The sequence below is a fragment of the Saimiri boliviensis genome, chromosome 7, assembly GCF_048565385.1.
Source record: "Saimiri boliviensis isolate mSaiBol1 chromosome 7, mSaiBol1.pri, whole genome shotgun sequence".
In the NCBI taxonomy this organism is placed as follows: Eukaryota; Metazoa; Chordata; class Mammalia; order Primates; family Cebidae; genus Saimiri; species Saimiri boliviensis.
In genome coordinates this window covers 66,153,376-66,174,362 of record NC_133455.1, presented here as the reverse complement: position 1 = coordinate 66,174,362, position 20,987 = coordinate 66,153,376, and the positions used below count along the sequence as shown (strand labels likewise).

At 45.5% G+C, this 20,987-nt stretch overlaps 2 protein-coding genes across 8 annotated transcripts in view; one reads left to right on the top strand and one right to left on the bottom strand.

Moving 5' to 3' along the window:
* The window catches only part of CSRNP2 (cysteine and serine rich nuclear protein 2), a 20,965-nt gene extending 15,466 nt beyond the window's left edge, over positions 1-5,499 (top strand). For both annotated transcript variants that reach the window (XM_039472292.2, XM_039472293.2), the window contains exons 4-5: positions 931-1,227; positions 3,906-5,499. In XM_039472292.2, coding sequence (XP_039328226.1) covers positions 931-1,227; positions 3,906-4,829 — 1,221 coding nt within the window. In that variant the 3' untranslated portion in view covers positions 4,830-5,499. The remainder of the gene's footprint in view (positions 1-930; positions 1,228-3,905) is intronic.
* LETMD1 (LETM1 domain containing 1) lies at positions 1,223-20,987 on the bottom strand. 6 transcript variants are annotated; one of them, XM_010349816.3, is made up of 9 exons: positions 20,817-20,984; positions 20,112-20,263; positions 17,092-17,207; positions 15,840-15,922; positions 12,891-13,077; positions 12,670-12,771; positions 12,413-12,565; positions 10,826-10,922; positions 1,223-1,638 (listed from the first exon to the last, which is right to left on the bottom strand). In XM_010349816.3, the coding sequence occupies exons 1-9, from the start codon at positions 20,936-20,938 to the stop codon at positions 1,619-1,621; spliced, it is 1,032 nt and encodes a 343-aa protein (XP_010348118.1). In that variant the 5' UTR covers positions 20,939-20,984; the 3' UTR covers positions 1,223-1,618. The 6 variants fall into 6 exon arrangements, with proteins under 6 accessions (XP_010348118.1, XP_039328228.1, XP_039328229.1 ...); XM_039472294.2 differs by lacking the exon at positions 1,223-1,638 and adding an exon at positions 5,562-9,597 and having other exon boundaries at positions 20,817-20,983; XM_039472295.2 differs by lacking the exon at positions 1,223-1,638 and adding an exon at positions 5,562-9,597 and having other exon boundaries at positions 20,924-20,951.

Genomic DNA, 20,987 nt, shown 5'->3' with positions numbered 1-20,987 from the left:
GGAGGGAAGATGAGACAGGTTTTTGAGCAGCTTGGACCCAGAAAGGTGATGCTATATGAGATTTCCTGTCTTCCCACTCTGGATTTATTCTTTTGATCTGCACTAGCAAATACAGTAGCCAGTAGTCACGTATGGCCATTCAATTACAATTATGTAAATTGGGCTGGCACAGGGGACCCCAGCACTTTGGGAAGCCAAGGTGTGTGGATCACTTGAGGCCAGGAGTTCAAGACTAGCCTGGCCAACACACTGAAACCCCATCTCTACTAAAAATAGAAAAAATTAACCAGGTGTGGTGGCTCACGCCTGTAATCCCAGCTACTTGGGAGACAGGAGAATCGCTTAAACCCAGGAGGCGGAGGTTGCAGTGAGCCAAGATTGCAGCACGGTACTTCCACCTATGACTGCCAGACTCTTTTCTCAAAAAAAATGACAGTTTTCCAGTTGCTGCGTTTCTAGTGCTCAGTAGCCACATGTGCCAGTAGCTGCCATTGTTTTGGACAGCAGATATTCCCATGATTGCAGAAAGTTCAAGGCTCGGCCGGGCGCGGTGGCTCAAGCCTGTAATCCCAGCACTTTGGGAGGCTGAGGCGGGTGGATCACAAGGTCAAGAGATCGAGACCATCCTGGTCAACATGGTGAAACCCCGTCTCTACTAAAAATACAAAAAAAAATTAGCTGGGCATGGTGGCGTGTGCCTGTAATCCCAGCTACTCAGGAGGCTGAGGCAGGAGAATTGCCTGAACCCAGGAGGCGGAGGTTGCGGTGAGCCGAGATCGCGCCATTGCACTCCAGCCTGGGTAACAAGAGCGAAACTCCGTCTCAAAAAAAAAAAAAAAAAAGAAAGTTCAAGGCTCTGGGATGGTCACTGTGAGGAGGTGCGTGCCACTCATACTGACTATGAGGCTAACCTTTCCTGTTTCTTGGCAGCTGACCAAGAATGGGACAGTGGAGTCAGTGGAGGCCGATGGTCTGACACTGGATGATGTATCAGATGAAGATATTGATGTGGAAAATGTGGAGGTGGATGATTACTTCTTCCTGCAGCCTTTGCCCACCAAACGGCGACGGGCCCTGCTGAGGGCTTCTGGGGTCCACCGCATTGATGCTGAAGAGAAGCAAGAACTTCGAGCCATCCGCCTGTCTCGGGAAGAATGTGGTTGTGACTGCCGACTGTATTGTGACCCAGAAGCGTGTGCCTGCAGCCAGGCTGGGATTAAATGCCAGGTCAGTCCAAGTTGGCCTGAGATACTGTATCTACACCAGGGTCAGTGGGTGCCACTGAACACAGCAGGCCCATTCAGGGATGGGTTTCCTATGGCTGTGAATACTCCCAGTTCCACAACCCTCCTCCATGAACACAGTAAGCGAAGAGCGCATGGCCAGGGATGGTGGCTCATGCCTCTAATCCTGGCTATTCAGGAGGCTGAAGTAGGAGGATCTCTTGCGTCCAGGCTCTTGAGTCCAGGAGGTTAAGGCTGCAGTTAGCTGAGTTTACAACAGTGCACTCCAGCCTGGGTGACAGACCTTGTCTCTTAAGAACAAAAATTATGTTTTTTGAAAAGAAAACAAGCATGACAGGATTCATAGGCTGTGAAGGTATCTCTTCTCTCTCTTCTCAGAGGTGAGAATAAGCAGCTGTGAGCAAGGGGATGAAGAGGAGTTAGTACATTTAACATTTAGTAATTGTTTCCTAAATACTGACTGATTCCTTGAGATAAAAGGAAGCAGGGCTGAGTGCTATGGCTCAAACCTATAATCCTAGCACTTTGGGAAGCTGACGTGGGCGGGCAGATTGCTTCCCAAGAGTTCGAGACCAGTCCAGGCAACATGGCTAAACCCCATCTCTACAAAAAATACAAAAATTAGCTGGGCGTGGTGGCCTGTAGTCCCAGCTACTTAGGAGGCTGAGATGGGAGGAGGATCACTTGAGCCTGGAGGCATAGGTTGCAGAGAGCTATGATCATGGCACTATACTCCAGCCTGGGCAACAGAGCAAGACCCCATCTCCAAAAAGAAGCAGAGAAATGAGGTAGGCCTACAGATTATATCTGTGAGCACTTAGTACCTTTACTCCAATTTTGAAGAATCAAAATAGTTTTCAGAGCTTTATAATTCAGGATCAGACCTGGCCTAGCAGAGCTTAAAACTGCAGTTTCCTGAAAGAGAAAGTATCATCTCTTTTTTGGCAGCCCCCCCGGCCTTTTTTTTTTTGGAGATGGAGTCTTGTTCCGTTGCATAGGCTGGAGTGCAGTGGCAAGATCTCAGCTCACTACAATCTCTGCCTCCCGAGTTCAAGCAATTCTCACACCTTAGCCTCCCAAGTAGATGGGATTGCAGGTGCGCACCACCATGCCTCGCTAATTTTTGCATTTTTAGTAGAGACAAGGTTTCATTGTGTTGGCCAGGATGGTCTGGAACTCCTGACCTCAGGTGATCTGCTTGCCTCAGCCTCCTGAAGTGCTGGGATTACAGGGGTGAGCCACCATGCCTGGCCCCTTGTTGGCCTTCTGATGGGGAACAGTTTAAGACACATTTCAGCTGAAATTTTCAGCTGAAAATAGCAATACCATCCCAAAGAATGAAATTTATCTGGAACTTGATTACTGAGGGTGTAATGCTGAGTCCTTGTGGCTGGTTTTCTCCTAACCCATCCTTTCTTTGTTTTCAGATTCGTAACAAATAGATGTAGTAGATCTGGCCAAACACTGCTTTTCAGACTAAAGTCCCATACTGAGTTATTCTGTTACATACACATCTGAGAACAATCCTAAGAATGATGCAACTGAGCCTGACATGGTGGCTCATACCTGTAACCAGCAGTTTGGGAGGCTGGGCTGGAAGGATTGCTTGAGCCTAGGAGTTTGATGCTAGCCTGGGCAACATAGCGAGACCCTGTCTCTACAGAAAATTTTAGAGTTAGATGTAGCATGCCTGTAGTTGTAGCTTCTCAAGAGGCTGAAGTGGGAAGGTCACTTGAGCCTAGGATTGCTCCAGGCTGCAGTGAGCCATGATGGTACCACTGCACTCCAGCCTGGGCAACAGAGCAAGACCCTATCTCCAAAGGGGGAAAAAGTGGTATAACTGGAGTGGAGATTTCTTAAAAAAAAAAAAAAAAGAAAAGAAAAGTGATTTGTACATGCTTATCTGCTTACTTATGGTTTTAATTTTTCCTTTTATTTTTGGTTTATGTGTTTTTCCGGTTTGGAATACGAAAGTGATAAGGAGGTAGAAAGCATCTCCTTTCCAGATTTCCCTGGTCTGTAAGTTAATTATCTTGGCAACTGCTTCAGAACTAAACTGGTCAACCCTCAGGGAAAATAAAGCAGGTAGCTAAACAACTGGCCAGTGTTTGAACCTGCATTCTAGCACCTTAGCAAACTAAGGCACATTTTCTTAGTTTCCCCAGAGTGTATTTTTTTAAAGTAGCAAGATCTTCCACTCACTCTCCCATGCCTGTCATTGCAGAAGGCCGTAGGCTTGGGTCCAGCCTTTTGTTGTCTCAGTGAACCAGGTAAGTTCTGAAAGTCTCTGAGGTACATAAATTTCCTCTGTGAGAACAATCAGCATTCAGAGAAGTATCTCTGGGCTCTAACTGGAAGGACCCTGTGATGTGATTTTTATCTACTTTTTATTTAGAAGAGGAAACAAAGCCCTAGAGAGATAAATGATTCTCTTGAGGTCACACCACTAATTAATGGCTGAGCTGGAATTGAAATGCAAGTGGTCTGATAACTACCATCTAGTGTTCTGTTAGCTCACACTGCATGTTATGCTTTGAATTGGTTGCTTTTCTTATAAGGAGACCTCAAATCCCAACTGCCTGTTTGCCCACTAATGTCTCCCGTCTCCACTGTTAGGACTGTTGGTCTCATCTTCCTCCCACCTCCTTGTCCCCCCCTCAGGTGGATCGCATGTCTTTTCCATGTGGCTGCTCCCGGGATGGCTGTGGGAACATGGCTGGGCGCATTGAATTTAATCCAATCCGGGTCCGGACTCATTACCTCCACACCATTATGAAGCTGGAGCTGGAGAGCAAGCGACAGGTGAGCCGCCCAGTAGCTCCAGATGAGGAGCCCTCCCCCACTGCCAGTTGCAGCCTGACTGGAGCACAGGGTTCTGAGACCCAGGACTTCCAGGAGTTCATTGCTGAGAATGAGACAGCAGTGATGCACCTGCAGAGTGCAGAGGAACTGGAGCGGCTCAAGGCAGAAGAAGATTCCAGCGGCTCTAGTGCCAGCCTGGACTCGAGCATCGAGAGCCTGGGTGTGTGCATCTTGGAGGAGCCCCTGGCTGTCCCCGAAGAGCTGTGCCCAGGCCTTACAGCCCCCATTCTCATCCAGGCTCAGCTGCCCCCAGGCTCCTCTGTCCTATGCTTTACCGAGAACTCCGACCATCCAACTGCCTCAACGGTAAATAGCCCATCCTACTTGAACAGTGGGCCCCTGGTCTATTATCAAGTGGAGCAGAGGCCAGTCTTGGGAGTGAAAGGAGAGCCTGGTACAGAAGAAGGCTCAGGCTCCTTCCCAAAGGAGAAGGATCTGAATGTCTTCTCTCTCCCTGTTACCTCACTGGTGGCTTGTAGCTCCACAGACCCAGCTGCCCTCTGTAAATCAGAGGTGGGGAAAACACCCACCCTAGAAGCGCTATTGCCTGAAGATTGTAACCCTGAGGAGCCTGAAAATGAAGACTTCCGCCCTTCCTGGTCGCCCTCAAACCTCCCCTTCCGCACAGACAATGAAGAGGGCTGTGGGGTGGTGAAGACCTCTCAGCAGAATGAGGATCGGCCCCCTGAAGAGTCTTCCTTAGAACTCCCTCTGGCAGTGTGACAGGTCCTGGAGGTCCTGCCTCTTACCCGTTCTCTATTTATTCCCTTATTTTATCTAACGCCATTTCAAAACAAAACTGTAGAAGCAGCTGCTGCTCCCATGTTATTATTGGGGTCTTTGGGGAATGGGTGGGAAAGGATTGTTTGAGTATTTTTTAAAAGGGAAACAGTACCAAGGAGACCAGCCCCAGCTTGACATGGGGATAGTCTTGGGCAGAGAAGGCTGCATAGTGCTGAACACTGAGCTTTCTGGGCCACTGGAACAAAGAACTAGGATCTCACAGGAGAAGCTGGGCAACTCAAGCAGCTCTTCTTTCTGTAGGGACCAGAACACGAGATTTGAAGAGCATGGCAAAGCCCCTTCTCTCCCAAGCCCCAGCAGAGTACAAGCTCGTTTTTCTCAGTGGTTATTCTGATATCCCATTTTGGTATGTCATAATACTTCAACTGGAAAGTCACCTGGTCAAGTCTGGGGAGGAGGGAGTGGAAGGGTCTCTGCTTCTGTACAAAATCTCCAGGATTTACAAAAATTTAACCTGGTGTCCTTCAATCCCCTATTTGGTGAATAAGTTAATATTTGACATGTTTGGTGTTCTCTGACCTGTTCCCCACACTGGGGATTCCAGGTCTGTAACTTGAATTGCTTCTTCCACATGTTCGTTAGTACTAGAGTTCAACTTGTCTATGTGTCTTCTTTTCCTTCCATCATTTTTCCTTTGGAGAAAAAAAGCTGGATTGGCTGGGGATGTGGTACAAAGAGCCTGAGCCTTCTGTACATGTCTGACACTAGCACTGTCAGGCAGCTTTAGGCTGGAGCTCACCCATCCCACAGGAGGCCTATGTGGAACATTAGCTGTGGCCAAAGGAGGCAGCGGGAACAGGCTGCTTGCTACCTGGAAAGATGACTTATTTGTGCTGTGCTTGTTTTTTCACGCAGGTTTTTCCCTCTTTGTGAGATCTGAGCTTTCATGGAATGTAGGATGTGGCAATCTTAAAAGCCACCAACTGGTTTTTGTTCTTTTTTCCTGTATCTACCTTCATGGTCCTTCTTCGACATACCCGGTTAGAGAGTTCTTACACTGTTCCAGTTCAGTTCCAAAAATTGCAAATGTAGGCCAGGTGTGGTGGCTCACGCCTGTAATCCAAGCACTTTGGAGGCCAAGGCGGGCGGATCACCTGAGGTCCGGAGTTCAAGACCAGCCTGACCAACATGGTGAAACCCTGTCTTTAAAATAAAAAAAAAATTGCAAATGTTTATTGGACCCCTCCATCTTGATGATATGTAAAAATTTGAAGCCAAACCAGTTCTTAAATGTCACATGCAACTCCTAGATTCCAAAGGCTTCCAAGTTCTAATTATAATCTTTGAAGTGTATAGAATGGAACTCATTCAGTTTGATTCAGTTCTTACCTCTGTCAGGGGAATACTGTTCGTATTCATCCTGTGTTTTAGGATCTCCCCCTCTTACCTCTGTCAGGGGAATACTGTTCGTATTCATCCTATGTTCTAAGATCTCCCCCACTGAATACCACTGATTCCTTTTATTAGCAAAGGGATCTTTGTCTCTGCTCTAAAATGGATGGAGTAAGGAGCACAACTGTTCCTCTCAAGCATCCTTTACCCCATACTTCACTTCTGGTATGGTTTATTACCACAAAAGAAAAAAGTGAAAAACTGTGTGTTGTTGGGGGGAGACACTACTCCTACTTACCTTGCTTATAAAGCCTTTTCTGGTGGGCTTTAAGGAGGCCCTGGTGTCCTACAGAAACCATCATGTATGTCACAGCAGCATTTCACCCCCAAAGTCTCTAAACTCTGAGCCTGAAAGGATTTGTATTTATTACACATACATCTTCTAGTTAATTCTGCCTTTCCTATTCATTCCAGTTTTTGCTTGGTTTTATGTTTAGAGGGGACATAAGTACATAGGTCCTTATCTCTCCCCATCCCCTAGTCCCTTGAAACAGAGTTGAGAGTCTTAAGTACCTTATATCTAGAAGCTCTCCAGAACTGAGCTATAACTCCCCCGACATTAGACTGGTACCCTCAAATGAAGCTTAATTGGAAATTTGGCTTTATGGAGAAAATAATCTTTTTCAAAGATTGTGTCAGAAGGGGAGGGTAAGGTCTGCACATCGCCTCTGCAGGAAGGCTCCAGTTTAATCTAGGAAGTAGATTCCAGCTGCACAATGAGGAACACATTAGCTTTTTGGATCAAACCAGGACTATGAATCTGTAATTATTAAGCTCATTGCCAACCCACAAGATATTTGATGTTTCTGAAAACCTGTAGTTTCTTCATCTAAGTCCATCCCTTCATTAACGCTACAGTTGTGACTCACACTGATCCCAAATTTTCGAGTGCTAAATATTAACATTTAGCATTAACTGTCTTGTCAAGCAAAAGGTTTCTACAACCTAGTCCATCTCACTTCTGGTGCTACCTGAGTTGGACAGAATTCTAGCTCGTGGTTGCTAGGAAAGCTAGGCCTCTGGTCATAGAAGCAGATAGCTTCAGTCCCAGTCTGGGCCTAGATAAAAGAAATGACTCATCACAGCACTTATTATTTTCCAATCTCCTTTCTCACATACTGTACACAGGTAGTAGTTTCAATGTGAATCCAAAGCTTGTCTGGTTCTCTGAAAACAATTTTTTTTCCCCTTTAGGTTATTTACATTGTGATAATGCTGTATTTAAAAAGAATATTTAAATGTAATATTAAAGAAATAATCAAAAGAATGGTGCGTTACTTTGTCTTGGCAGGCCACAATTCAGTTACTTGTTAGAAAAAGGATGCTTCTCCAGCTTCGTTATAAAACTAATTAGGTCAGTTAGGAATTAATGTTAACAATAGAAACACTTTGTGATGGAAAAATAGAATATTCTCTTTGGAGCACCAAGAGCTGGACTCGCTTCATCTGCCCTTGTGTACCTGTTCAGTTGAAGCAGGTCTTGCTCCTGCGTTGTTGGAGCTTTGCCCTGTCCCTAATCTGGGCTCCCATTTTCTCATTCCATTAATTTTAGGAAATTCTTTTTTCCTTACTATCACCTTAAAGTGTCCAGCAAGAAGATCAACTTCAAGTCAGTTCCTGCAAAATGTCCATCAGAAGGTTATATTCCAACCAATTAAATCCCCATTTGTTAGGTTATGTCAGTCTTGTAAAAGAAGACTCAGCAAAGTGATTAGAGTATGCGTACATCATTTCCATTGACAAGTTTCAAGCAGTCTTTACTTGGGTTTAAAAACAGTGCTTCATGCATTTACAATAAGTTATTACAGAACTGTAAGCCACTGATGCACACACAAAAGCTAAACCTAACTTACTAACTTGATGCACACCTCTCCTGATCTCAGGCTGGGCAGTGATTAGTACATTACAGGTTTGATTCCTGGCCCAAAGAAGGCAGCCACTGTCAGTTAAAGTTGGATTGCTGCATCACAGTGGAGGTAGCAAATTGTTGAAGACCACAGGGGCTGTAATACAGCCCAGAAAAGACAATGGAGAGTGAAGGCTTGAAACATTGGAAAGAGGTCAGGAAGCACTTGTACTTCCCGTTATCTTTTCCAATAGAATATTCCTGCAAGTTACTCATCAAAAAAAAAAAGTCAGCCAGCCACGGTGGCTCACGCCTGTAATCCCAGCACTTTGGGAGGCCGAGGCGGGTGGATCACAAGGTCGGGAGATCGAGACCATCCTGGTCAACATGGTGAAACCCCGTCTCTACTAAAAATACAAAACATTAGCTGGGCATGGTGGCGCGTGCCTGTAATCCCAGCTACTCATGAGGCTGAGGCGGGAGAATTGCCTGAACCCAGGAGGCGGAGGTTGCAGTGAGCCGAGATCGCGCCATTGCACTCCAGCCTGGGTAACAAGAGCGAAACTCCATCTCAAAAAAATTAAAAAAATAAAAAATAATAATAAAATAAAATTACAAAAATTGGCCAGGTGTGGTGGTGGGTGCCTGTAATCCCAGCTACTCAGGAGGCTGGGCAGAGAGAACTGCTTAAAACCCAGGAGGCAGAAGTCGCAGTGAATTGAGATTGTGCCATTGCACTTTAGCCTGGGCGATAGAGCGAGACTCTGTCTGAAAAAAAAAAAAAAAAAAAAAAGTCAAGGTGTTCAAAGAGTTTGAAAAGGAAGTGATTAGCCCATGCCAGTGAGGCGGACAAAGAAAACAACTTGATTTTTGGTCATATCAGAAAGGATGGAGGGAAACACTGAATTACAAGCATGGACACGAGTGCTCCAGCCAAAGGAGTGTTCTGGCCAGCCGCAGATTCTTTCACAGCAACAACAAAAACCCACAGATGGAAGTAACATGGAAGTGGATCAGTCCTAAGCCAAATAAGGATTCCCACCTGGGGCAAAAGCTGACTTCCTAGAACATGAACTGAACACATCACAGTAAAAGCCCAGCAGAGGCTGCTGCCAGTTCCAGCTATTAGTAATTATGAGGGGGATGGGATGACGCCTCATATGGGCCACGCTTGGCAAGAGGGTCTGTTTCAGTTCTCACCATGAGGGGAATGTCTGCAGTTCCCACATATGTGCCATGCTGTGAAGCCCAGGGCACCTGCTCCTCTCTACCTCCCACATACTTAACAATGCACACAGACTTCACTAGCAAGTGCTGTTTGGTCCCGCACTGCTACACTATGTGACTGCAGGATAATGCCATCCACTCCATGGTTCACTCAGCGCCTTGTCCCAAGGTAGTTGGTGGAGAGCAGGATCACGTTGTGCAGCAAGAGAGACAGCTCAGCTTCTGAAAACACCACAGTGTTAGTGATTTGGCTTGGGAACACTCTGCCTTATAACTGCCTTGTTATATATGGCTTTAGCCTGGAGGCAGGAAGCCAAGTGCAGGGAGGGGTGGTATTAAGAACTTGTTATTCTGGCCGGGCACGGTGGCTCAAGCCTGTAATCCCAGCACTTTGGGAGGCCGAGGCGGGTGGATCACGAGGTCGAGAGATCGAGACCATCCTGGTCAACATGGTGAAACCCCGTCTCTACTAAAAATGCAAAAAATTAGCTGGGCATGGTGGCACGTGTCTGTAATCCCAGCTACTCAGGAGGCTGAGGCAGGAGAATTGCCTGAACCCAGGAGGCGGAGGTTGCAGTGAGCCAAGATCGCGCCATTGCACTCCAGCCTGGGTAACAAGAGCGAAACTCCGTCTCAAAAAAAAAAAAAAACTTGTTATTCTTAAAGTTCCCCTTCTTTGTTTCAGCCCCTGTAAGCATGCCTTCCTTTCCTTCTACTATATATTCCTATTGACTCATCCTCTATTTCTCATGTGACTGCAGTAGAAAATTCAGAGATGGTCATGGTACTAAGCACTGGTCGCCTTGGGAGTCTTCTGGTAGAAGTTGGTGCTCTGGGGACACTTCTCAGCTTCAAGATTAGTAGGCCTACCCTAACATCCAAAGACCCAGAAAACATCAAGACCTAGCCTAAACAGGAACCAACAAGCCTAATACCCTCAGATACTTTTTGTTTGGTCACCAGACTGTTTTTATTTTGAGTTTGAATGCCTTTAGACCAGTATTTCTCAACAGAGACAATCCTGCCTCTCTCCTCCCCACCCCTAGGACATTTGGCAATGTCTGAAGACATTTTGGTTGTGACAACTGCAGGTGAAGGGGTGCTATTGGCATCTAGTGGGCAGAGGCTAGGGAAACTGCTATAATAAGTACCTATAAAGCACAGGACAGCCCCCCACAAGAAAGTGCCAAGGTTGGAAAATTGATTCACACGAGCATGCATTCGCTCTTATGCCCCACAGTCCCCACCACTCCCTCTTGTCCTACAGCCTACTTCATTACCTGCCCAGGCATGATAGGCATGTGACTTTGTGCCCTTTCAATTATACATACATAGATACATAGATAGATAAGGGTCTCATAGTACTCAATAATTAACTTCAAAATGACCTCAGAATAAAATATAAAAGTGACTTGGATTTTAGTGGTATAACCACAGAAAAGTGTTTTACCTTTCAGGCTGCAGGAAATCCGCAGCCATTCTCCCAGCCAAGTTCGACACCTGTCTTCACCAATATGGGTAGAATTCAGGCCACGGAGATAACAAGCCTATCAGAAGAGAAATGGTCCTTAATAATCATTGAGTGAATTGCCAAGGAAATGGAAATCCACAAACAATCCTACGTCTCCTTTAAATAAATTACAATCTCATCCCCACATGAAGCGTTTCGTCATGGCAATCTGAAAACCAGTGATGGACAAGATGACAAGCAAAGAGTTCTATCTGATCTAAAACAGTAGGTCTAAATTGCAGTATCCTTGCTTTCTGGAGTGCCCAAAGAAAAGAAATGCAAACCAAAATTACTGTGGGCAATTCCTTCCCCCTAGTTAAGTTCATCGAGAAAAAAGATATAGAAATGAGGCAAGAAACTTGGCACAGTGGCTCATGCCTGCAATCCCAACACTTTGAAAAGCCGAGGGGGGTGGCTCGCTTGAGCCCAGGAGTTCAAGACCAGCCTGAGCAACATTCAGACCCTGTCTCTACAAAAATAAATTTTATTTATTTATTTATTTATTTAGACAGAGTCTCACTCTGTCGTCCAGGTTGGACTGCAGTAGCACAACCCTTGCTCAATGCAATCCACAGCCTGGGTTCAAGCAATTCTCGTGTCTCAGCCTCCCAGGTAGCTAGGATTACAGGCATGTGCCACTGCTCCTGGCTAATTAAAAAATACTTTTTAGGCTGGGCTCGGTGGCTCAAGCCTGTAATCCCAGTACTTTGGGAGGCCGAGGCGGGTGGATCACGAGGTCAAGAGATCGAGACCATCCTGGTCAACATGGTGAAACCCCGTCTCTACTAAAAATACAAAAAAATTAGCTGGGCATGGTGGCACGTGCCTGTAATCCCAGCTACTCAGGAGGCTGAGGCGGGAGAATTGCCTGAACCCAGGAGGCGGAGGTTGCGGTGAGCCGAGATCGCGCCATTGCACTCCAGCCTGGGTAACAAGAGCGAAACTCCGTCTCAAAAAAAAAAAAAAAAATACTTTTTAAAAAGGCCAGGGGCAGTGGTTCACACCTATAATCCCTGCACTTTGGGAGGCTGAGATGGGAGGGTCACTTGAGGCCAAGAGTTCAAGGCCAGCTTGGTCAACATAGTGAGACCCCCATCTCTACTGAAAAATAAATAGGCTGGGTGCAGCTGCTCACACCTGTAGTCTCAGCACTTTGGAAGGCCAAGGTGGGTGGATCACTTGAGGCCAGGAGTTTGACATCAGCCTAGCCAGTATGGTGAAACCCCATCTCTACTAAAAATACAAAAATTAGCTTGGCATGGTGGCATGTGCCTGTAGTCCCAGCTACTCGGAGGCTAAGGCAGAAGAATCACTTGAACCAGGGAGGCGGAGGTTGCAGTGAGCTGAGATCGTGCCACTGCACTCCAGCCAAGGCAAGGGCAAGGGCAAGAGTGAAACTCCATCTCAAACTCAAACTCAAGGAAAAAAAAAAAAAAAAAAAAGCAAGACAAGGAGCCCCTGTAAATCTCCAGCCTGCTGTAGGCTCAAAAGCACACCAATGGTTGAGGGTTGATGTCAAGCTCTTACCGATTTTACTTCCTCAGCAGTCAGCTGGCCAATCCCCAGCTTTGCCAAAGCCTGGTCCAGCTGGTGAATCACAGTTATATGAGTCTTCAAACGACGTCTTAACAAGGGAGGAGGCAGGTAAGGTGTGAGAAGCATGGCTCGGCTCAAGGCTTTCTGTAACACAACCACATAGGAGGGGAAAGGCAAATAGTATGAGCTCAAGCAAAGATCTGAAACATGGTGAAGCTACGGAAAAGACAAGCCCTCAAAGTGCTCACCACGTGAAAAGCCTGGAGTTGTTTCATGCCCAGAGGATGGTTAGAGAAACACTCTCTCAGAGCCAAGATATCACATATTGCTGGGTGGGAACCACGCTGTATCTTGGAAGAGGTAAGAGATTGGTAGATGTTAGGAAAGTCCTGACTACCCCTCTTACCTAGTTTTAGTGCACACTGATATAACAAGATCCACGTTTGTAGGAAGGGTGAAGCAGGAATACCTTGGTGCACAAATCTGTCAGGCGCCACCGGAGTCCTGCATCAGAAATGAGAGGGATGACCTTTTCTAAATAACTAATGATTTCTGGGTGGGACTGCTTCCGGAAAGCATGATAGATATCTAAGAAATCAATTTGTTGTTTTGGGGTCCAGAAATGCCTGATCAGTAGTTGCCTGGGAAACAGGTACCTGAAAGGAGAAAGAATCACACACTCACTTGCTGAAACTGGCTTCTTTCAGAGGAAGCTAAAGAAAGCATTTGGTAGACATGAATACTAGGAAGAAGAGTTAAGACACCATTTCCTACCTCAGTATTCTTTTTCTAATTTTTTTTCGAGACAGGGTCCCCTGTGTCACCCAGACTGGAGTGCAGTGGCATGATCACAGTCCACTGCAGCTTCAACCTCCTAGGCTCAAGCAATCCTCCCACCACAGCCTACTGAGTAGCTGGGACTACAGGCACAGGCCACCATACCCGGCTAGGTTTTAAATTTTTTTTGCAGAGACAAGGTCTGGCTATATTGCCCAGGGTGGTCTCAAACTTCTGGCCTCAAGCAGTCTTCCTGCCTCAGTCTCCCAAAGTTCTGGGATTACTAGTGAGAGCCACCACAGTCAGCCCTTTTTCTTTTTTAATTTTTTTGAGACGGAGTTTCGTTCTTGTTACCCAGGCTGGAGTGCAATGGCGCAATCTTGAATCACCGCAACCTCCACCTCCTGGGTTCAGCCAATTCTCCTGTCTCAGCCTCCTGAGTAGCTGGGATTACAGGCATGTGCCACGATGCCCAGCTAATTTTTTTGTATTTTTAGTAGAGACGGGGTTTCACCATGTTGACCAGGATAGTCTCGATCTCTTGACCTCGTGATCCACCCGCCTCAGCCTCCCAAAGTGCTGGGATTACAGGCTTGAACCACCGTGCCCGGCCCCAGCCCTTTTTGTTAAGTGACTCTCAGACCAAGGTTTTTTTTTTTTTTTTTGAGACGGAGTTTCGCTCTTGTTACCCAGGCTGGAGTGCAATGGCGTGATCTCGGCTCACCGCAACCTCCGCCTCCTGGGGTCAGGCAATTCTCCTGCCTCAGCCTCCTGAGTAGCTGGGATTACAGGCACGTGCCACCATGCCCAGCTAATTTTTTGCACTTTTTTGTTTTTGTTTTTGTTTTTTTTTTTTGAGACGGAGTTTCGCTCTTGTTACCCAGGCTGGAGTGCAATGGCGTGATCTCGGCTCACCGCAACCTCCGCCTCCTGGGTTCAGGCAATTCTCCTGCCTCAGCCTCCTGAGTAGCTGGGATTACAGGCACGCGCCACCATGCCCAGCTAATTTTTTGTATTTTTAGTAGAGACGGGGTTTCACCATGTTGACCGGGATAGTCTTGATCTCTCGACCTCGTGATCCACCCGCCTCGGCCTCCCAAAGTGCTGGGATTACAGGCTTGAGCCACCGCGCCCGGCTTCAGACCAAGGTTTATAAGACACACTGAAGCACAATTTCAAGCAACATTACTGAAATGTGATGTGAAAGAAACGACGAGTAGAATAGCCTGGCATGCAGCAATCAGATATAATGACTCCTTTTGAACTAAGGCGTATGAAGAACATGCTTTGGGCAGAGTTGCAGACTGACCTGGACACTATATGTGATGCTGACAATCTAACTATAGCACAGTCCTTACATATACACAGAATATAAAAGGCAATCAATTTGTTTGTTTGTTTTTGAGACAGAGTCTTGCTCTGTCACCCAGGCTGGAGTGCAGTGGCGTGATCTCAGTTCACTGCAACCTCCGCCTCTTGGGTTGAAGTGATTCGACTGCCTCAGCCTCTGGAGTAGCTGGGATTTCAGGCGGGTGCCACCATACCTGGCTAATTTTTTGTATTTTTGGTAAAGATAAGGTTTCACAGTGTTAGCCAGGCTGGTCTCAATCTCCTGACCTTAGCCTCCCAAAGTGCTGGGATTATAGGTGTGAGCCACCACGTCCAGCCACAGTTTGTTTTTTAATTCATTTATTTCCATGTTTGGTTGTTTTAAAACATGACCACAAATTCTCTGGCACTCCTCTTATGGAGGGATGAGGTCTATATCCTCCGTTTTTTCAATCTAGGTGACTGATTCAGTCAACAGAACAAAGCAGCAGTGAGTCTATGTGACCTCCAAGACAAGGTTATGGAGTCCCGTAGATTCTTACACACTAGAACCCTCACTCTTGGAGCCCTGAGCTGCCGTGTTAGAAGCCCCACTATCCTGAGGCTGCCATACTGAAGAAGCCACATGTGGGCACTCTGGTTCACAGTTCTAGCCGTGTAGCCATCCCTGCCAGGGCACCAGGCCTAAGAGTGACTTTGGACCTTCCAGACTAGTCCATTCAGTAGCTAAATATCAGTAAGAAACCACTGTCAACATTACATGGAAGAGAGAAGTCAACCGCCCACCTTAGCACTGCCCTAATTCTTGACCTACAAAATCATGAAAATGATTTATACTACTGTTTTATGCTATTAAGCTTTGAGGTTATTTGTTATACAGCAATCGATAATTAATGACATGTAAGATCACAGTTTAGAAATGTCATTTTGGTCATGAAGTAATAAGAACATGTTATCAGAATATAAAATAAACTTTTTTTTCTATAGAAATTAGTCCAAAATTGCTCTCTCTTGGGGAGTGAGTTGCTTCCTCTAGGGATGATGGAGAAGGTCATTATCTTATATCGCATCACTCAGGGCAGCTAAGAAATAGGGAGAGTCTAGGCCACCTGCACCTCTAGCTGTGATGTGTCCCAGTAACCAAGGTCTTCCTGAGTGGCTTTTATGAACCTTGGGATAATGAGAAGACTGGAGGAGAAGTTTGATAACCTCTGACTAGCTTCTGAAATGAAAAGTTCTGCTTAAAATAATTCTTAATTTTAAAAAATTGATACATCTTCAAGATGTTGGGGAGACGGAAGTCTGTACTCACATTAGTAAGAAGACCAGGTAGTTGGCAAAAGGTGGAGTGGAAATAATACCTAGGAAAAGACACTTGTTGACGTCTTGGCGGAACTAAGCAGAAATAAACACAAATGCAGTTTTAACCCAAATAAGTTATTAATGCAATAGACAATCCCTCCACCCCACCATACAGTAAACTTCCATTACAGCCCAGAGCAAGGACCAAATTTATTTCTTTTTTATTTTTTGAGACAGAGTCTTGTTCTGTCACCAGGCTGGAGTGCAGTGGTGAGATCCTGGCTCATTGCAACCTCCACCTCCTGGGTTCAAGTGATCCTCCTGCCTCAGCCACCCAGGGAGATTACAGGCTGGAACCACCACACAAGGCTAATTTTTGTATTTTTAGTAGAGATGGAGTTTTGCCATGTTGAACAAGCCTCAAAGTGCTGGGATTATAATCATGAGCTACTGCACGTGGTCCCCAAGTTAATTTCTAACTAATTCTGAATGGTTAGTTCCTTGAGGACAAAACCTCCAATTTGCTTACTTCTGTATCCCAAATAATGGCCAGTACAGAGCCCGACATTATATCAAATCTTTCAGTGAACTCTTCCTGATCTGCAGAATGGGTCCTAGATTCTTACTCTCAGCTTCAAAACTAGCCATCAAGTTACCACCAAATACTATTTTTGTGATGCCCTTTGAATCCTTGCAGACTTTTTTTTTTTTGAGACAGAGTTTCACTCTTGTTGCCCAGGCTGAAGTGCAATGGCACAATCTTTGCTCACTGCAACCTCCACCTCCTGGGTTCAAGCAATTCTCCTGCCTTATCCTCCCAAGTCGCTGGGATTACAGGTACCTGCCACCAAACTCAGCTAATTTGTGTATTTTTAGTAAGAGATGGGGTTTCAACATGTAGGCCTCAGGTGATCCGCCCACCTTGGCCTTCCAAAGTGCTGAGATTACAGGTGTGAGCCACCTTGCCCAGCCGCTCTTGCAGACTTTCATATGTTCAAAAACTAATTGGATTTTAGTGTTTACAACTTTCGTTCATCAAGTGTACCAGAAATTCTATGACGCTCTTGCTGTGGAAGGCTACCACTCTGGATGAACCCAATTCTTACAAATAATCTGATGCCTCATTCAGTTCAATATTTGGTTCTCATGGCAAAGGGCAAAAGTGTGATCAATCATGAACAAAGGAAAGAAAAAACCTTGAGATCTTGATTAAATGTAATTACCTCACCAGGAACTTCTGGATATCTGCCCCTGGCCCATACCTGTCTCAAATGCTCCATCTCCCGGTATGGAAGTTGATGAAATTCCATATTGTGATTCCACATATCTGTCTTTATTCTTCTAGCCTTTTTGGCATCAGCCCATAACATCCGAAATCCTGCCTCATTAAAGTAGAGGACAGAGTGTGATGTTATCCCAGTTTGAATCTTAACCACAGCTTCCTACTCCATGTTCAATCACATGCAAACACTCTGGCCCCTCCCCAACAATAGAAACTAGGTAGTGAAACTCTTGAGATTAACCCAAATCTCTTTTCAAAACCTTTTTCCCCTAGCACATCGCCTCTCTTCTACCAAACTGGGCTTCTGTAATCTGCTACAGAATGGTCTCCCTCTTCTGTTTCATTGCTTAGTCCTTTTTAAACACCAAGCTCCCTAACCTCAGAAAGTCTTGCTAAATTAACCCTTTGTATTCTTCGGTCAGATATTAGTTTATCTCCTTTCTGGAACTTTTTTTTCCTTTTTTTTGAGATGAAGTCTCACTCTATCACCCAGGCTGGAGGTCAGTGGTATGATTTTGTCTCACTGCAACCTCCACCTCCCAGGTTTATGCAATTCTTCTGCCTCAGCCTCCCAAGAAGCTGGGATTATGGGCACGTGCCACCAAGCCTGGCTAATTTTTTATTGTTAGTAGAGGCGGGGTTTCACCATGTGGTCAGGCTGGTCTCAAACTCCTGACCTCAAGCAATCCACCCGCCTTAGCCTCCCAAAGTGCTAGAATTACAGCATGAGCCCCTGCGCCCAACCTGGAACATGTTTTTTTTTTTTGAGATGGACTCTTGCTCTGTCGCTCAGGCTAGAGTGCAATGGTGCTATCTCAGCTCACCACAACCTCTGCCTCCCAGGTTCAAGCAATTCTCCTGCCTCAGCCTCCTGAGTAGCTGGGACTACAGGCGCCTGCCACCACACCTGGCTAATTTTTATATTTTTAGTACAGATGGAGTTTCACCATGATGGCCAGGCTGATCTCGAATTCCTGACCTCATGATCCACCCAACTCAGCCTCCCAAAGTGCTGGGATTACAGGCATGAGCCACCATGCTCAGCCAGGAACACTTTTTATTTTATTTTATTTTTTTGAGACAGAGTCTTGCTCTGTTGCCAGGTGTCAGGCTGGAGTACAGTGGTGCGATCTTGGCTCACTACAACCACCACCTCCCAGGTTCAAGCAATTTTCCTGCCTCAGCCTCCCGAGCAGCTGGGACTACAGGCGCACACCACCACGCCCAGCTAATTTTTGTATTTTTTGTAGAGACGAGGTTTCACCATGTTGGCCAGGATGGGCTCAAACTCTTAACCTTGTGATCCGCCTGTCTCGGCCTCCCAAAGTGTTGGGATTACAGGCGTAAGCCACCGCGCCTGGCCAGGAACACTTTTTTTTGTTGTTTTTTGTTTTTTGAGACAGAGTTTCGCTCTTGTTACCCAGGCTGGAGTGCAATGGCGCAATCTCGGCTCACCGCAACCTCCGCCTCCTGGGCTCAGGCAATTCTCCTGCCTCAGCCTCCTAAGTAGCTGGGATTACAGGCACGCGCCACCACGCCCAGCTAGTTTTTTGTATTTTTAGTAGAGATGGGGTTTCACCATGTTGACCAAGATGGTCTCGATCTCTCGACCTCGTGATCCACCCACCTCGGCCTCCCAAAGTGCTGGGATTACAGGCTTGAGCCACCGTGCCCGGCCATAGGAACACTTTTTAAAGTAATCTAATTCAATATATTTCTATGATTATATTTTACATCTTCATTCTATGAAAATTCTTGCATCTACTTTTAAGGCTTTCATATTTATCAATGATTTACATGTCATATGATATCTCAACTGTCTTCAAAATAATACATAGGGCAAGTATATAAATGAAAATTGGCAGCCATGAGTTATGATAATGAAGTGAGGTGAATACATGGAACTTTGTTACACTGCTCTCTCCACCTTTGTGCATGTTTAAAAATTTCCGTAATAAAAGGTTTAAAAACAAACACAAATGCTTTCATCTTTCTTTCATTAGATTCTATTTATCTACACGAGAACAGAAAAAGCAGCCAATTTTATCTTCACTTTACAGATTAAGGATAAGTAATTTTTCAAGTCCATGAAGCTAGTAATAATTATGAAAATGTTCAGAGTTGACAGTGAAGTTTAGTACAGTGTTATGATAAAAGCACAGAGCATATTCTAAGTTGATGCAAATGCAATTTCGGTTTTTGCCATTGAAAGACAAAAGCCCCAATTACTTTTGTGCCAATCTACAATATTGTTATCTAACATTTAGATAACAATAACTAACATTTATTTGGCACTTACTAGGGATCAGGACCTGTTCTATGTACTTTACATGTATTGATTTTTTAATCTTCACAACCATGTGATAAATAGGTAGGTTCTATAACTCCCATTTTACAGATAAGAAAACCAAGGAACAGAGAGGTTAATTAATTAGTCCAATCACACAGTGATGAGCTGGGATTTGATTCAGGCAATCTGGCTCCAGAGTAGACACCTGGCACTAGACATATCATCTCCTAGTAACTAAGGATCTCTGATTTGAAACAAAACGTTTAGAAACCAAGTATTATGCAGTGCTATTTCCACTACAACATGCTACCTAATATAGATTCGTAACAAGGGTCAGACCTCATTTTCCTATGTGTCACAGGAAATCAATCACAGGGCAGGTCTGTACAGCCATAGATCCCTACCCTGTGCTGGACAAAAAAATTTCTACTATAGCCAGATGTGTGGTTAAGAAAAGTATGAGAACATATCTATATTCTACCCCCCTCCATCATGCTGCTGTCATAAGTTATTTCTCGTAACATCTTTCTAGAAACATTCTCAAGAAGTGCTAATTTATAAGAATTAGTTTAAGGCACAAGCATTTATGAAATATAAGATATCTCAGCTCACATCCCCATAGCAGAACCTGCAAATGATCTTATTTATGCGAACTCTCTGATCCTGCCCAAGAGCTGATTCAGGAATTTCTATTATGGTTTTGTTTTTACCTTTCGTGAAGATTGTGTACAGGACATAGAAGCGGGGGAAATGACGACCCAAGAAACGATGGTATTTCCCATTAATCGCTTTTGTCTTGGTCACCACATAAGACATCAAGTTCTTCACATCTGTCTTTGGAGAAAGGTGAAGCTTTGAAGACCTACAAGGAAGATCAAAGAGACTATCTGGGAACCAGTTCTAGAAGCTCCCTTACGCCTTGAGTCCCTAATGTACAGCAGGAGTCTCGGAGAATGTATGCCAAGGCTTGACACTTCTGAAATCCAAGGAAGATCTTGGGGTCAAGAAGAGATAGGCAATCAGACTGAGAAACAAAGATCAAGCAAAGGCCAGGCAAGAAAGGAACTCAGGGTATGACTCTGGAGAGAGCGCAATGCCTGTGGGACAATTTGAACTGCAGGCTAGGTCAGAGAGAGGTGGAATCGAGATAGCGGCAAAACCTGAGCCGAAAAAGTGAGGAGGCTGAAAGATGAGCTCAGGACACGCGGGGAGACCAGACAATATGGGGCACTGAGAGTAGAGAGGGCCAGGAAGCCAGATCACTAGTGGGGATCGGTGTTTGAATCCTGAGCAGAAGAATAAAAATTCCAGGGCCAAGGCGTGGAACCCTGAGAATTAAGAGACAGAATGCAAGCAAGGTTCAGACACTGAGAGCCTGGACGTCAAAAATGCTTTTCTCGCTACAGGTCCCTCACCGAGGGCCCCCCCAAGCCAGGCCAGAGCGACCAATTTGCAGCCTCCGGGTGACAAAATGTCCAGGGGTGACTGCTGAACCCCACACAGCAGCCCGAGCCCAGCACACCCTGGAGAGCGCCATCTTGACAGCGAGGGAAGTGGGAGAGGGGAGGTTGCTTTGGGGTCAAAGT

Coding starts and splice junctions, on each gene's coding strand:
- LETMD1 (XM_039472294.2), bottom strand. CDS start 20,938: ATGGCGCTCTCCAGGGTGTGCTGGGCTCGGGCTGCTGTGTGGGGTTCA. Junction 13,078..15,839: donor TACCTGGTCTTCTTACTAAT/GTGAGTACAGAC, acceptor TTCTCCTTTCAG/GTACCTGTTTCCCAGGCAAC. Junction 9,598..10,825: donor GATTTCCTGCAGCCTGAAAG/GTAAAACACTTT, acceptor TGGTGTTTTCAG/AAGCTGAGCTGTCTCTCTTG.